The sequence below is a fragment of the Ammospiza nelsoni genome, chromosome 2 (genome assembly GCF_027579445.1).
Source record: "Ammospiza nelsoni isolate bAmmNel1 chromosome 2, bAmmNel1.pri, whole genome shotgun sequence".
Lineage (NCBI taxonomy): Eukaryota > Metazoa > Chordata > Aves > Passeriformes > Passerellidae > Ammospiza > Ammospiza nelsoni.
In genome coordinates this window covers 43,952,635-43,970,502 of record NC_080634.1, presented here as the reverse complement: position 1 = coordinate 43,970,502, position 17,868 = coordinate 43,952,635, and the positions used below count along the sequence as shown (strand labels likewise).

Sequence of the window (17,868 nt, the reverse complement as noted above, 5' to 3'; positions counted from 1 at the left end):
TGTCAACAAGGGAACATCCACATCGGGGTAGTGTATTTCAGGATGCCTGTCCCAGTGTCTAACAGAAAGCTACCTGAGGTTTTCCATACAGGCAAAATAAATCATCCATGAAAGAGCAAGGCAAATTCAGCAGAAACCACATCTCCCCTTGGACCTGTGCTTGTAAGCAGGTGATATGATACAAGTTATAGCAAGAGCTGAGATTGTGGTGATCCTGGGAAGATAGAAATAATCCTTATGTTTGAGGTATAGTAATGACCATCTCTGTCATAATGCCAAATTTATCCTACTATCCACCTCATAAGAAAAAAATCACATTTTTAGTTATTCTAGACACAGATCCATTGTCTATCTGTAGCTGGTAGATTGCCTCTCTCAAAGCATTAGCTCTCTCATTGATCTATGATTGTCATCTTCTCATAAAGTAAATGAAATTCAGGTTTTTTGAAGATATATTGTGTGAATTAGTCACTCTACATGACCTGCTTTATTACTAACAAAAAATGCTTTGAAATGTTCTTAACTATTCCTGATATTTAACATTTCTGGTTTTGAGTATGTTAGACAGTAAAGTATCCTGTAATATAAATAGAAATTCTCTTTAATGATCTCTGAAGTAAAATTTTTGTTTATGCTATGGAGTTATAGTTCTTTACAGAAACAAAGAAACAATATCATATTTTATATTCTATAATGTTATTTCACTAAAAATTGCTGTTGAACTAGTGTAACTACTATTACACTACTACTAGTGTAACGATTTTAAAAAAATGACCCTTGTTATGGATTTTTATTGTTTATCAAATGGTAAAAAAGCACAATTTTTATAGCAAAGAACAGTAAGTTATTGCAGCATTGTTGCCAGTTACTGCCAGTGGAAGTTGCTGCAAAATAATCACCAAGTGTGGTTTGCTTATGTCCATTTCTTCCCGCAGCCTATGTCAATATTCAGAGACCTCATGTTTATACAAAGATACAGTTTCGGAGCCCTCAGCTGGAGAACGGATGCCTAAACCACAGTGCTGGGGAGGAGAAACAAACCAGCCATCTAAGCATGTTTACTTCCAGCAACAAGGAAGTTCTAACTTGTCCCTGAGTGGTGACTCACTGGGTTGGGACTATAAAAGTAAAGGTAGCTGCTCTAAACATCAGGGCTTCAGACTTCAGAAATCCAACATGATGCAATCAGGACTTGCAGCTGTTTTCTTTTTCTTGTTGGGTTTGTCATTTTGCCTGACAATCCCTATTCCCCTGGAAGACAGCCATGAATTCACAGAAAAGGACCTTCAGTTTGCAGAGGTATGGTATAAAATAATTCATTTGCATGTTCCACAGTAAGCTGTGCAGTTACAACTCTTTGGAAATTATGCTTATTACTCCTTTTCCCCTTCTTAGCACTATCTCAGGACTCACTATGACCTCCATCCAAACCCTGCTGGCATAATGAGGAAGAGTGGAAACACAGTGGCAGCCAAACTTCGGGAAATGCAAGCTTTTTTTGGCTTGGAGGTGACAGGCAAGCTAGATGAAGAAACATATGAGCTGATGCAGAAACCAAGATGTGGTGTCCCAGATGTGGGGGAATATAACTTTTTCCCCAGAAAACTCAAATGGTCAAAAATGAATTTGACATACAGGTAAATGCCTGGTATTTTGAGTATTATTACTGTTATTACCTTCTTTCCAGGTGCATTGTCCAATGGGTTGCTCAGTACATGAGGCTGGTGTGAGAAGGGTGAAATTGAGTTTGACTAAATTAACGTTGCAGTTTAACACCCTTACAGCCCCACTCCTGGAAAGATGCTCCCAGCCTACCTTGCAGCCCAAGGAAGTAAACATTTTTTTTTTTTTCCATTGCACTTCTCCATTTGTCATGGAAAATGAAACCTGGTGTATTGTAAGTCAGCAATTCCTGATCTGGGCTCCATATAGACACTGAGGACACATGGTGTCAAATGAAAGAGGGGTAGGGGCTCAGATCATGCACTCCTCTGGGTCACTCCTTAGCTCTGTTTGGACCTGGTGTAGGGTTTGCTTCTGTCTTGTCCTGGACAGAGAAGTGTAGATGCAAACCAGGCTGTGCAGTGTGGCTGTGAGAGCAGGCTCTTCCATTTCACATCCCAGATGTGGATCTCTGTCTTTGTTCGGACAAATCCCTGTACCGTGACCTCAGAAAAGTTAACCTTGGGAGGTGAAGGGCTGACAGTTCACAGGGTAGATCCTTCTCCTTTAATTCTGCAAGGTCATATATCTGGGCTTTCAACAACTACAGACTGAGTTTGTTTAGCATATTCCAAATATGAAATCACTAAAATCTCTTCGTTCCATAGCTAGTGATAAATGTTACTTTAATATGGACAATTATAGCTTTAAAAAATCACTTTGGATAATGTTTTGCTGCTCCAGGAAGTGAGGATCTTGAGATATTTTATGTGTCATAAAAATTTTGAAATTACTGATATTATTTTACTTAATACTGAATATATCTGACACTTTCTAAATCTGGTGCATAGAAAACCAATTATTGAAAGCTGTTAGATAATTTCAGATATCTCTGAATTATTTTAGTGATTACATAAATGTTTATTTTTTTAATACTGTATGCAGCTACTAAGCTCCTTGTTATGTGATAAGATCATATGACAAAAGCAAAAATTTTTAATGAGGTGTACAGTCAGATAAAAGTGCATTGCATATTTCTTCAATTCACACAATTTAACTGGAGATATTAATCTGTTTGACAGAATTATGAATTACACTTCAGATCTGAGACGTAATGAAGTAGAAAGAGCTTTCAGAAAAGCATTTAAAGTTTGGTCTGATGTGACACCACTGAACTTCACCAGAATACGAAGTGGTACAGCTGATATCATGATCTCCTTTGGCACTAAAGGTAACACAGAACCAATAGTTTTCATTTTAGAAGTTAACTGCGTTCTTATACACATAACATGGAGTAATTAATTTAACTGGTTTGAATTTTGCTTTATAGAACATGGTGACTTCTACCCTTTTGATGGACCCTCTGGATTACTGGCACATGCTTTTCCCCCTGGCCCAGACTATGGAGGAGATGCTCATTTCGATGATGATGAAGTTTGGTCAGATGATTCTAAAGGTAACAGAAGTTCTTGAGATTATTTGAAATGGTGATGGAAAATTTATCCCTGTTTGATATCTGTAGATGGTTTGTTTTATCTGTTGACTGTTCATCATTATCTTCAGTGTTCACAAATAGAATGCTGAGTTTAACCTGCAGTCATAAATGGAGGTTTAACATGTGCTTAGCATAAATTTTAAGATATAATATTCCTAAATTAAGTGATTAAAAAAAATTACACAGATAAGATTCTGTCATTTTGGCATTTCACTAAGGGCAGCTAGTTCTGATCACAGACTGATGGGCATTGCCTTACTGAAGCCTAGAGCAAACATGCCTCAGCTGCACATTGTCTGCTTGCATTTAATTTGAAAATTCTTCACCTTGCCTATTCAGGACAGAGTTTAATAGAGCAAAACACTATTTTTTTCACCACTCAGTTAGGTCACCCTCCTGGCATTAATGCTAATTTCTGCAATATTGGACTCTCTACTGTAGATTAATTCACAATAAAATGTTCTTGATTTGAGTAGGACCAAGACTTTACCCTAGAGCTTTCATGTGTTGCTAAGAAATTTCAAGAGATCTAAATCTCCCTGCATAGTAACACTGTCATGTAAGAGTTAGGCTGAACACCAGCTGTGAGACACTAGATTTCTTAGGCCTTTATTAATGCAAAACCCTCCACAGTTCAAAAATGACAAGCAATTGTATCTAGTGGAAGGTGTCCCTGCTCAAGGCAGAGGGTTTGGAGCTTGGTGGTCTTTAAGGTCCCAAACGCTTCTATGATTTTTTGAATTATGCAGAGTTTTTCCATGTATTCAGTTGTCTCATTCATTGTCCCCTATGTTAAAGCGCAGTATGGTGATGCAAGGAGATGCACATTTACTTTTGCTGTGGTTTGTTATAGGCTATAACTTGTTTCTTGTTGCTGCCCATGAATTTGGTCATTCACTGGGACTTGAACACTCTAGAGACCCTGGAGCTTTGATGTTCCCAATCTACACATACACTGGAAAAACTGGTTTTGTTCTTCCTGATGACGATGTGCAAGGGATCCAAGAGCTCTATGGTAAGTCTGCATAATATATAATATTTATCTCCTGTATCATTCTAGCCTGCTGCAGATGCCCTGCACAGTTACTGGGAGCTGCAGATGTTCAATAACAACTGTCATGGCTGATTAAGAATGATTCACTGGAACAGGAGATGCTTTGATTTAGTAGTTTAAGGGGAAAAATAATTAACTAACGTAGAGCACAGTTGGTCACTGATGACCTTAGTCTCCTTTAGTGGTAGGTGATGGGGACCAGAGTTCTTCTACTTTTTGACCTGCCTGAAAAGAGAGGGTAAAACAGAGTCTAAAGGCAGAAACAGAACTATCCAGTTTCATTATGAAAAGCATAAAGTGTTTGGAAACCTTCAAAACTTGGGATAAAGAAAGGAAGTTTATTTAACACCATTGTAGCACACTTGAACTGCAAAGTTCATGAACGCATTTGGCTAGAGGGAAGAGAGAACAGATTTTTCTGTAAAAATTTTTTATTCATTATGGTTCTATTCTTCATGATCTTGGGAGATATTCCACTTTCTGTTCAATATCATGACCAACAGGCAGAAAATTAACATTGTCATACATCATATGATATCATTGCAGGTGCTGGAGACAAAGATCCCAACCCAAAACATCCCAAAACCCCAGAGAAATGTGATGTAGAATTATCTCTTGATGCAATAACAGAACTTCGTGGAGAAATGCTGGTCTTCAAAGACAGGTAAAGACACTCCCATGTCAAGGATGGTGGGTACTGGATAAAGTCTGACCAAGAAAAACACTATTTTATTTTTTACTAAAGATTTGGGTAAATGCACATTTAAAAGAGCACAAATCAATATAGATGTCTCTTAAGAAACTGCATCCTATATCTTTTTAGGCAGGGTTCATAATGCAACTACAGACTTGACTGTCCAGTGACATGATGTGAAGATAATATGGCTGAAGCCTGACAGTTTTGTGCACATTTTTAAATTCATGGGATTTTCTTCAGCACACATAAATCTGCTTTTATTTGGGTGAAGATGTACTGCATTCAGGAGCTTCACATGGGACAGCAGTGACTCTCTTATTATAAATGAAGAGGCTTAAAATTTGTTATTGTTTGAGGTGATCACTGTGTGAGTTACAGAAACAGTCTGCAGCTGATGACTGTGAGGAAAGGAAAGGTGTAAGAGGGGCTCAGTCTATTCAATATTCTGTGATATGATAACCATTAATTTACCAATAATTTATTTTAACTATAGGACATCAAAGATATCGCTATTCTACAGCATGACAAGAAACATAAAATATATCTTCCTTTTCTGAACTAGGTTTTTCTGGCGACTGCACCCTCAGATGGTTGAGGCAGAACTGGTGTTACTTAAGTCCTTTTGGCCAGAGCTTCCAAATAAAATAGATGCAGCTTATGAAAATCCCATCAAAGACCTTGTGTTCATGTTTAAAGGTGAGTTTTCGATTTTGTTGTTGGCAGAAGAATACACATATTTAATCAAGCTCAACATGTGGTGCAGAGGTAAACAATAGGATAATAAAACATCCTACCTTCCTCGCTTGAAAGACAAATGATTTCACCTCTATATGCACCTCTATAAAATTTTCAGTGAATTGGGAGATGTACAATTTAATTAGGATGCCCAGAATCATAGTACAAATAGTCTAATACCTACTGAGTACGTGACCTAACAATCTGTTTGTTGTATGAAAACAGGGATTACGGTTTCCTCATTTGATTCTTCACTCACAGCTGAGTACTTACAAAAGACTCACTCATACTTTGTTTATATTTTCAGGAAAGAAAGTCTGGGCTCTGAATGGTTATGACATAGTTGAAGACTTCCCTAAAAAGATCTATGAAATGGGATTCCCAAAAGAAATGAAAAGAATAGACGCAGCCGTCCACGTTAAAGACACCGGCAAGACTCTCTTTTTTACTGGAAACAAGTACTGGAGGTAAGCTGGAGACAGGTCAGTTTTGGTGTCCCTAGTCATAACCTGTCCAGATGTATGGAAAGATCAGGAATTTGGATCAAAGCAGGCATTTGGCCAATCCAGTCTGTGATTTTCATTGGTGCTACAGCTGTGTACAACATGTTGTAAATAGGGGCACAGATTTTATAAACTGAATGAGTGTAAGGAAATGAGAACAAAGTGCTCTAATCTGGGAGAATTTCAAATGTGGTCATGCCTGCTAGACAAATTTCCCATCTTGCCTCCTTGAGTTGTGAAATGGTATCAGTGCTGTGAACAAGAAATCTGTCCCACCCATTATACTGTCCATGAGTGGGGCTCACAACCAGGTCTCATGCATAATTAAGACATCACCATCCTTTCCCACTCTCATTGGGCCAAGCAGCCTCAGGATATGTTCATAGTACCAATACATCCAGGTACAATAATCTCCATATAACACATACTTTATAGATCAGTTCTGAAAATTTAGCTCTATTTTCTTTGTGTTTATTACACTTCTGGTGGAGGTGTGCCCTGTTTATCACCCTGCATTTCACCATTGCACTAGACAGAAAGCACCCAAAGACTGCTGGCTTGCTTTGGATGTGGGTAACTTCCAAACATATAAAGGGCACAGACCAGACTCCCAGGCTGTTTAAATCCCCTAACTTGTTTTCTTTTGTTTTCATTATAGTTATGATGAAGAGGCAGAGGTTATGGATGCAGGCTACCCCAGGCTGATAGAGGAAGAATTCGCAGGAATTGGTGATAAAGTGGATGCAGTCTATGAAAGAAATGGTACATAATCTGATAATGAAAGTTTACTACAATTAATTGCCCTTGAAACTTGAGATTAATGTCTTGTAGAAAATTGTGCATTTGTAATTTTAATTTCTTCATATCAATACTTCTGTTCTTGACTGAATCAGTTTTCCAATCTAAATTATGCTCTGGCCGAAAAAAGAGCTTCTTGCTTAGAGAACTTAAAGTGATATGTTTAGTATAGAAGTATTGTAGTGTGATAGCTGGAGCCCATTCCTATCCAGCTTTTCAGGGAGTGTTTCTGAATCAATGTATTAAAAATTAAAATGCCCTGTGTCTTCCTGATCAAATAACATAAGAATTTTATGCAAGATTAAAGAATATCAGTAATTTTAAAACTCTGATCCAGCTCTAGCAAATGGAATGAGGATCTTTAAAAATTTATCTCAGCATTCTAAATATGAAAATGTTGCATTTGAGTTATTAAAAATGAAAACAAGATAATTACTATTTTAAGGATAATTTTGATATGACACCACAGTTTCTTAGTGTTAATTCTTTTTAACTTTCTTTTTCCTTAGGTTACCTCTACTTCTTCAATGGACCACTGCAGTTTGAATATAGCATCTGGAGTCAAAGAATTGTCCGTGTTCTGCACACTAACTCCCTGTTTTGGTGCTAATTACAGCTGAGTGCCATGTCATAGGCTGCAGAGCAGCTTGTAGCACATGGGAATATTGATAAAGTGGGCATTTAGGTTTACCAAAGGACAGCAAGGTTCTATGAACAAGTACCAGGCTACCTACCAACAAATGTACTCTGTATATATGGACTTACACAGCTGCATGTCAGTCTGGAATTGATTTAACTTCATAGGAGAGGAGAGCAGAAATTGTTAGCATTTCAAGGTGCATTACACCATTTAAAGTTTGTCTAGTATTGGAGTGATGCTGGATACATCACTCACTTTTATAAACACTACTAATTCCCAGTATTCTGAGCACACCTAGAATCTTACAAGGATCTCCTAGCATGTCCCAAGAAATAGACTTGGTAAACCCAGGAGTTTTGTATCTTTGAACCAATTCTTCTTCCCTTTTTGAAGTGTCTTTCAGCACACTGGGAATTCAGATGTGTAGTGAGTGAGTGAGGGCTGTATGGTAACTCCCTGAGCAAGTGAAACCAAGCAGCAATGATGAAGTTTGGGAATTCAGAAGTATTTGACTGTATTGAATGGGAATGTCCCCCTGGAAGCAGATGCCCATGTCATCCTTAGAATAAGGAGAAGGTACAGAAGCAGTGAGATGTCATTCCAAAGAAGACAGGAAAGCAGGAAAAGGGAAAAGTACTCCCTGGAGAAATTGTAAACCTGTATGATACTGGGGAAACCAGAAGAAAGCAGCTACAAGAGAATCACACAAGTAGAAGCCATGCATGATGCTACATCTGGTATCACAGCCCAGATGTTTTCAGCTGGTGTTGACTGAAGTGACATTTATAGAGGTTGTGCCTGTGCCAGAAGAGAACCTGAACATCCAAAGCAGAATATTGAAAAGAATATATTTTTTCATGTTGGCCACTCTTTTAATATCTATATTAATTTTTTCAGTATATTGTAATATTTTGTTTTGTTCTGTTTTGTTTTAATCAATGCAAATTATGTGGGACTGTGATTCTGTGATTATTTTGATTTTAAAAAATAATATTAAATAAACTGGAGAAATAAACTGATGTTGTGAAATTACTTAAATTTTATTATGCTCCCTGTCACAGAAGCAATACAGAGCTATAGGGAAAAAGAAATCAAGATCCCTAACCTGTGCATTTTATTCATTAAGATTTCAATCTCTGTTTAAAAATAAAATTTAGTTTTTGTTCCTTCAAGAAAAATAATTTCATGGAAAAAAGGAAAGACAGAAGAGGGAAAATCAGAAAGACCCCTCAAATCTGCAAAACAAGGACTAAGTTGGAATTAGATCTTATCATTACAGAAAGAATGAGAAACTATTAAGAAATACTGGGAAAAACAGTTACACCTTATTTTGAATGTTAAATATTAGCAATTAATTAAAACTTCATTGTCCTGTTTTCCTCTCAAAAACAACCCCTAAGTCAATCAATCAGCCAGGCCTGCCAAGCAAAGCTGACCAACAATTAATATCTTTAAACAGACATAAATGACCAGACTTACCTAGCGGTGGGCTAGGTGTGGTTAATTCTGTAGCTCACACGACATAGATGGTTGGTTGTGATAACCTAACAGATTGAGAGCTCTCTTCTGAACATAAAATTGTGAACTAGTGAATTCCAGACCTTATTATGCTTAAAAGAAATGCATGGAAATAGAATTGGAAAAAAACTGTACAAAATGAAAAACTTAGAAGCTTTCATTTTGAAAAACTTGAAAAACTAAAATCAAAGTTCTGTTTTATGAGTTTCAAAGGTCTGACATGAGCTGTGTTGGGTAAGGGAATGCAAATGTGGACAGGGAAGCAAGGAGAAGCAGTGAATGTCACATCTATGTGAATTTCTGTTAACGTTGTACCTTTGTCAGGGAAAAAAGGTACTGCATAGGAAGCTGGACCTTCAAAAGCCTTCAGCATGATCATATCCAGATGCTCTCCAGCCCAAACAGACAGATTCCTGTCAGCTGCTCGGCTGACTGGAAGCAGCCTTCGGCACAAATCCAAGCACGGCTCCAGCTTCTGTGTCCGCATCCCCACCAAGAGATGGGAGCTGTTCTGTGGTTAGCTCTACCTCAGCTGAGAAAAGTACCAGGATGCCAGTTCCTGGCATTTGTTGAGAAAAAAAAAACAGAAAAAATTTCTTGTGCTGTGGAAGTGGAAGGCTGAGATCAGAGCCAGAGGGACCCTGTTGCTGCTGTCAGCCAGAAAGGAAAACTCTCTACAGTTCCTTGTGCCCTGGCACCCACTGCCACACATGAGAATAGCACTGCACAGGTGAGGGGTGAGAACCAGGTGGGATGTCACCCAAGACCATCAAGAATTGAGAAGAAATAATTCTTTTCCCAGAGTCAGAGACTGAACTGACTGGTTTCCCTGAGATGTGTGGAGAAAGGACCACAAGGAGGCTGAAGCAGCTGTCCCCCAGGATGTAATACAACCAGAACTAATAACTTCCCACCAGGTTGCCAGTGGAACTACATAAATTTTTTTATATGGAACTACATAATCCACCTAATAGAAAGGAATGGACAGAATAGTCCTACCTAATAGTAGGTAATTTTGTCAGGGAGGTTTAAGTTGGATATTGGGAAAAGGTTCTTCACCCAGAGGGTGGCTGGGGACTGGACCAGGCTCCTCAAGAAAGTGGTCACAGCATCAGCCTGACAGAGCTCATGGAGCATTTGAACAATGCTCTCAGGCACATGGTGTGATTCTTGGGGTATCCTGTGCAGGGCCAGCAGTTGGACTTGATCCTTGTGCGTCCCTTCCTGCTCAGCATATTCTGTGATTTTGTGATTCTGTGGTTCTATGATTGATTCTGTGATTCTGTGATTAGTACATGAACAGTTATTGATTAATGTGTCTTTTATATTCATATTGATCTCTGCTAGGAATGGTCATTTGAAGGGAGAGAAAGGATAAGGCAAGAAAAGGAATCTGTCAAATTCTCCTCAGGGAGTGTTCTGTGTTGGTTACATGATCCTGAACAGGGAGGACTTAGAGGATGCAAATATATATTGCAGGTGAGAAAAAAAGTGAGTAAACATCATCTAAACTTTCCAAAGTGAGAAATTAGGCGACACTGTAAGAATTTCCATGAACTACATGAGATCTAGTAGTAGCTGATAAACTTGAGAAGGGATTCAAAGTTACAAGAATGGATTTTTTTCCTTAGTATAATCTCCAGAAATCTACTCTGAAGACACTAGATGGCAGTGACAGCTTTGCTTCTTAGAGATTCTGTACAGAATTAAAAATTGTAATGGTGGGTGAGGAAGCCACAATTAACTATAGTGAGTTCTTATATTATGTGATGACATAAAAAACCCCAACACTAATAAATAGAATTCAATTATTTATTCTACTGAAATGCAGATCTCTGAGTAAAAAGTTAGGATATAATAATGTTCAGGAAGCTTCTAGATGTATTCACTATCAAGGATAATAATTTTTTAGTCTTTTGCAGAATTCAATGCAAAGCACTTCAAACAGTACACTCTTGTCCTATGCCCAATGCAGCCCCTTACTCTAACCCCATTCCCTGGAAAATTCCATATACACATAAACAGACATGTTCTAACTGCCTGGGAACATGGCAACCCTTCACAGATTCTTACTGAGTCTGGAGAGGAAAACTCACTGTTTCAGTATTTTCTCACATTGACTTAAACAAGGATCTAGACCTCAGCCCTCAGCCTAAGTCAAAGAACTGCACATTCACTTTTGTTGTGGTGTGTATTCACCTGTTCTGTTGGAGATGTTTTCTGTTTACACAATTAAACAGTACTTTGTGGAAATACTGATGGCCCATTAACCTTATTTGAGGTAAATAGACCTTTTGTTAGTTATGTTTAGGGGTTTTTGCACAAAGCGGGGTGTCTTTCGCACAAACTGTGAATCCATACCAGTTTTGGGGTTTGGTGCTTTTGCTGCTTCTGATGAAAAACTTTCCCAAGTAAAATCTCAGTACTTCTCCCTAAGATGATGCAGAGGGTACAAAGCCCACACAGAGTCCCTCCAGCCTGTGATCCTCCTCTTTCCTGCTTAGCACAGGGGATGTGGTTGGTACTTCCCTTTTAGTCACAGCTTTTCAATTACATACTGCAGTTTGAATTTCTAGCCAGTGCTGTTCAGGACTACCTCTGGCTCTCACGTTACATATTTCCCATGTGCTGTGCTACAGAGTGTGCTCTGCCCCTGCCCCTTTAACTCACAGAAAATGGATCAAAGAATATCTTCCTCTAAAGAAACTTTCACCAGGCAGCAGACAAGCAGCTTTCAGTTTCCTATTTAAATGTCACATAACACATTTCCTACTGCTACAGTAATACAGGATGGTGCATTTCTGTGTGCATGGGAGTAAGCCATCCATGTTGTGTCTTGACTTTTTCTTGGACTACACTGGGGTCCTACCGCTGGACAGGAGGAGCCTGATGGAGCAGTGTCCTCAGAATAGTCACAGCCATACTGTGTAGTCTCTGCTGGACTTTACATGCTCTTACATGATTCTGTTCTGCTCTTCTTAGAAGAGGAGGATGGGTCATGTCCAGGGTCAAGTGTTGCTTTCTTAGCCCAAATGACATTATTACAACACTCTGTAATCTCATCATTTCAGGGATTACCAGCCTAGGTAGAAAGTAAGAGAAATTTCATTTCTGCAATTTTTTTACCTGAATAAATTTTTCACAGGAACAAAAAAATATTGTAGCCCCCCTCAGAGTCTGCCATCCTAAGAAGAACCTGTGAAAGTCTGTTGGGAATCAACCATGTCTGATGGGTCTGGAGCTCACAGTGTCCTTCCCACTCTCTGCTTATCTAGCAAATGTCCTTTTCAGACTCATCTTGGACCATTCTATGATTCTGTGGTTCTATGGTTAAATTAATGGTTCCAGGTTGTCTTCAGGTGAATCAGGAGAATTTAACATACAAATCTTACCTCTGATCCAAATTATGTGCTATTTTGCTATAGCACATTGGTGATATAATGGCAAATAAACCATGCATGATGGGGTCAAAAGGCATCAGTGGTGCAGAGAAGACAGCGTGAGACAAATGCCAGAAAAAAACTTGGTCATGAAGGCTGCAAGGACCCATGGGATAAAACACCATGTTTGAGGTCTCCCAAGGGAAACTGCAGTTCAGGTAAGCCAGGGCCATTAGAGTGGTCTATGCAGTGCTATAGGGTGTAGTTTAAACAAGGTGCAGCCAGGATGTGGCCAGGTAGCTGGAATAATTGATCTTGGTAAAATGTTTGCTCTCCTCCTGGCTACGTATTCTGATCTGTTGGTCTCAGCTGATTAGATTAGACCCTGCAGGCAAAAACCATCAAGGAAAGCCATCTCCATTGTTTTGACAGAGCCTAAACACAAGGTTGGTTTATGCCTCAAAGTAGCCCATACCAGAGATTTAGCAGATGGCTGGGCAATCCAGCTGTACTTTCCAGGAATCACCCAAGGACTCTTCCTTGTGGAAAGTTTGGGTCTGTAACACTAATAATTTAGCACACCAAGTCTGTCTACAGTGGTAGAAAACCGTGGTAGAAAACCGTGGATGACACTGCAACAGGGAGATAGAGATCTCTAACAGGAGAATGAGGATGTTGTAGGAAATATAAAGCAATTGATAGCATCAGCTTATCTCCAATTACTGTGTTTGTAAAATTAGTATTAGTAGCTGAAGTGTGGATATTAAGAAAGAAATAATCAATAAAACCTGTTAGGATCTGAACCACAATTCAAACAAAACAGAAATCTTAACATAGACTTCACTTTGTTTTTGTTCAGGGAATAATTGCCCAGATAACAGCTGCTTTGCAAACTGCTAGGGAAAATCGTTGCTCTCATATGAGCAGTCTCAAAGTTAATAGTAATTTCAGAGAAGCAACTACAAACACATGTTTTGGAGCAGCATCTGAATCTGGTACCATTCAAGCATTTAAAAAAAGGGGCAACAAAAGCCCTTTGGCAGTTTTCTGCTGAGTGCCAAGGAGGAAACACTCAGCTCAGAACTTTGCATTCGGGAATTTTCTGTTCTATGTTCATGAGACTTAGAGTATGAGTTACACTCTCTGAAACTGAGTCACTTGATGCACAAAGTAAATATCGGATGTGGGCTCCTTCTCCCTCTATGAGGCTACACAAGCATCAACTCCAGAAGGAAAATGCTTGTTGAAATATCAGGCTTAAACAATCCAGTGCTGTGCATGCAGCCTCAAATAAACACCGGAAATTGTAATTGTTATGATTCCACTTGCTCTATTCATAGCTCTCTGCATTAGAATTTTCATGGCACCCCAAGGAATGATTTGCATTATGTTGACATGTGTTTAAATTGTGACATTTCTCTTTGAATCTAATCGTTAGAGTCATAGAGTGTCAGCAATACCCAGCTGTCCAAATCAGGCCATCTCAGATGGTCCTTTTCTTTTCTATCCATAATGGAAATGAGGAGTAAATAAGATCCTGTCCTGTGATATTTCAGGTGCTGCTGAATTTTTCATTGTTTTTCTTTAGTTCTTTCTTGCATAGATACAGGAATTCTTAATATCCACATTCTCAACTGAATCTCAGATTTAAAATAGTACAGTAAACTCAACATTGATTTTTTGTGTTCATTATGAAAGGCGACTTCCCTATGATCTATTTTTACACTATTGTCCTTGTTCACTGAGTGTGTAAATAAGAGGACCTACTTTCTGTAACTTGCTTACTTATGTATCTTTAGCAGAGCTCTTATTTGTTTTAACTTTAAAACTGATGTTACAATTTCTTGCCCTTTGATGTGAGCAATATTTTTTATTTCTCCTGACAGTTTTGGCAGACATTTTTCTTGCTATCTGCTTTGTAAGACTGTGTGACCAGAGCTAGACACAACATTCAGGTCAGATGGAATCAGGTCATTATGTTTATAGAATTATCATTAATGTCTTCCTCTGCACTTTATAGCCTTATTTTTTGTAGACATGTATTGGTTTTAGTTGTTATGAAAGGTTTACTTTAATCTCAGTTAACAGAGATTTCATCTAATAAAGATATTTCATCTCAGACAAGCCACAGGACCACAAATTTAAGAAATTCCCCCAGAATTACAGGAAAATAGGCAGAAGTCAAGGACATCATCAGTATTGCTTCAGTGATTAGCTATCTGCAATCTACCATTTTCTCTGTGTTTACTGAAAATCAGAGATTTAAAAGTTCAACATGCATCAACCCCAACTGCCAGAACTGAATCACAGAGAAGCCCAGCCATCCTGTTATAGGAAAACCACTCAGGAATAAAGTAATAAATACTAGTGTATTTATTACACCAGTCACACTGGTAAAACCTGTGTAAAACTAGGAATTATTTTCCTTCCTCTGATGCATCTTACTAAAGGGTACTACCCGCTCAGATTACTGTGCCAATTTTATGATGCCAGGTTTTAGAAAATAAATTTATAAACAGCCAGAAGGCAAGAAATGCAGCCTGAAAGTACACTTCTGGGAAGAAAAGGATCTGGGAAAATAACCTACTTTATAACAGGGCAGAGATTTAATGAATGTATGGAATGCAACCCTTGGGGTACAGGATAGGAACAAACTGTGGCAACAGGAAAAGCGGGAAGGTTACTGCTGCCAGTAAACTCCACCAGTGCTGTTATCCTTACAAGGGAGGATACATGGAAACAAAACTCAAAGGAGCAAGAAATGTCAAGTCAACCTTTACAAATATGTGAGACCCACAGCTTTGATCCAATGCTGAAATGCATGGGTGGATTAAATCACCCGTCATAGCAGATTTGGCTACAAGATTGTGGGGCTGTAATTCCAACACCACCACCCCCCAACACACCTTAGAGCAACCACAGCTGTGTAGGTGGCACAGATGTGTTTAGGCTCAGGGTGGGTAGACTAAATTTTGATGAGGTGATATAATCAAAACAAGTCTCACTATTATTTCTAGCATTGCAATTTGTTACTGAAAATAGTGCGTATGTAAAATATCAATTTCTTAAAATATCCCAATGACATAATTAGCCTCACTTCCTCTGTGTCAGATGACTAAACAACACACTGTGTGTCTGCACAGCCAAGACAGAAGTTGCAAGGCTATATGATAGGGTGATTACTGTATCATTAGTGACTTGCCATGAGAATGACCAAAAGGGACTCTTGCTTCTGAAATGTTAGGACTGAAGCAGAGGTAGAGTTTAGGGGCCACACATCTTGAGGTAAACTGGTTTCTGTTTGGGCACAGATATGCTCCTTCTCATGGACCTGGGAACAGCAGTCTTTGAAACTCCAGTTTGGGATGAGTCAATTCCTCCTACAAAGAGTTTATGCTCCAGGGAAATGTAATGCACAGTGAGCTGGCAGGTACAACCCCATGAGCAGAGCTCCAGCCTGCAGAAGCCAGAGCCAATCCATGGTGTATTTCTTTTCCCCAAATTTGGATGGCATGCTTTTGGTTGGAGAAGGCAAAATCAGAGACAAGAACCACCAAGAAGAGGGCCTTCAGGCAGAAGGGAAGGGAAGGGAAGGAGAGAGATGGGCAGGGAGAGAGAAGGATGGGCAACTGTCTCAGACTGGCCTGGACTGTGGGGCAGCTCAATGCTATAATGGATGCCACTCATGGGAAATGCTGAGTGGGTCCTTTGCTGCTCAGTTTCCTTCCAATGGCAATGTTACAGTTTGTGCTTCATTTGATTCCTAGAGGAAGCTGAAACTGAGAGCCAGGGATTGCTCACAGACCACTTTGCCTAGATGTAAGGAAGATGCTTAAGTGCCCTGGCTTTCTTAAAAGTTTCATTGAATGACATGACATTTTATTTTCAAATTTTCATACATACAGTGCTTTGTTACTGAGTTTTTAGATTATGGTCTGTGCTGGACATTTTGCTAAGAAAGCAGCAGACTTCTAGGCAGATGTGGAGAAATAAAAGCTTTCCAAGCCTGCCTGTTTATTCTCTCAGAACTGTTTTCAGACTCAGGTTGAAATCTTCCTGTTTGAAGTTTCAGAGAATGAAGGATGAGTTATTTTTGTATAAACAGTAAATATTTTCCATGAGCTAGCTGGTTTATCAGATCCTGCGTCCTCAAAAGGAGTGATTTACTGAGACTTGGTGTTCAGTTCTAAATAATGCATCTTTCTGCAAAAAATTTCAGTTGCTACTCAACACAAGTTATGCCAAGGAAAGCAGTGTAATCCCATGTGTGAGATTAACGAAGAAATGTTAGATGTTGCATGGTCTTCATTCCTTCCTGTTACAATGAAAGGAGAGCAAAGAACAAACACACCAGTTGGTGGGAGTGATCATGCCAGAGATGTGCCTTCACAGGTAGAGTCATTGTGGTCATTCCCACAGTTTAACACATCAAAAAATTGTTATACTTCTGGGGTATCTGAGACTGTATTTCAAATTCACTTAAGTAGCTAAAACACATTCAAATTCAAACAATTTTTCTGTGCAGGTCTGAGAAAGTGGATCAGCTCCACAGGCTCAGAAGTATTTTTCGTTATTTTTCATACTGGAGATCATCACAAGTAACTGTTGGGTTTTTGTCTTGGGAATATCCCAGATTTATTGTGTGGGTGTAGTACTTGTCTAGCATGATCCCACTGACTAGTCTGCTTCCTCACTTTGAATCATTAGATATTTCCATCAAGCAGATTGCACAGATTTAATTTTGTTTCAGCTCTCAGGTGCCACAAACCCCCTCTCATTTGCTGTGTCAGACATTCTTGCTTCAGCTGGCATGGAGTAAATAGCAAAGACCTGGAGGGCCTTTCTGCACCCAGCAAAAGAACAAAGGCACCAGGCTGAGTTATGTCATGCAGCAGGAAATAATGCCTGCTAGGACTTGAATGGAGATTAATATAGTTTGGATTAGTGTTGAAAGAGCAGCTTTAGTGCCTTCCCTGATACGTGATTTCTGTAGCAGTATCTGCATTTGGATGTCATGGAAGCAAGCAGGATTTCCATCCAGATTGGATCCCCTGGGCTCAGCTGTCAGATAAATGACAAAAATCAGGCACCTCATTCCTCCCACTTTGCCCACCCCACAATGCCTTAAAATTTTTCATGTTGTTTAGTTTCAAAGGCTTCAAAAGGAATTCAAGTATCATCCAGCAGAAAACATCAGCAAGTAAGAAGGTGTAATGCAAGTGTCCTGAGACTTCATCAAACACTTCTCTGTCACAATCTTGTCCCCAAACCACCTGGCAGTGAACAGGTGATGACACATGATGGCAGATGATGTAATGTAAGGGACTCACTTCTCTGAAAAAATGATTGCCATGCAGTTAATCAGTGAAGGAAGGTACAGAACAAC

At 39.1% G+C, this 17,868-nt stretch overlaps 1 protein-coding gene across 1 annotated transcript; it reads left to right on the top strand.

Annotated features, from left to right (window-relative positions):
- The first annotated feature begins 1,005 nt into the window (after positions 1-1,005).
- LOC132069905 (collagenase 3-like) lies at positions 1,006-8,599 on the top strand. Its single transcript, XM_059466395.1, has 10 exons — positions 1,006-1,299; positions 1,396-1,637; positions 2,745-2,893; positions 2,993-3,118; positions 4,011-4,172; positions 4,758-4,875; positions 5,471-5,604; positions 5,951-6,110; positions 6,805-6,908; positions 7,454-8,599. Exons 1-10 carry the CDS (start codon positions 1,006-1,008, stop codon positions 7,552-7,554), a joined length of 1,590 nt encoding a protein of 529 aa, XP_059322378.1. The 3' UTR covers positions 7,555-8,599.
- Positions 8,600-17,868: the final 9,269 nt, after the last annotated feature.

Coding starts and splice junctions, on each gene's coding strand:
- LOC132069905 (XM_059466395.1), top strand. CDS start 1,006: ATGCCTAAACCACAGTGCTGGGGAGGAGAAACAAACCAGCCATCTAAG. Junction 4,876..5,470: donor ATGCTGGTCTTCAAAGACAG/GTAAAGACACTC, acceptor TTTCTGAACTAG/GTTTTTCTGGCGACTGCACC. Junction 6,909..7,453: donor TGCAGTCTATGAAAGAAATG/GTACATAATCTG, acceptor CTTTTTCCTTAG/GTTACCTCTACTTCTTCAAT.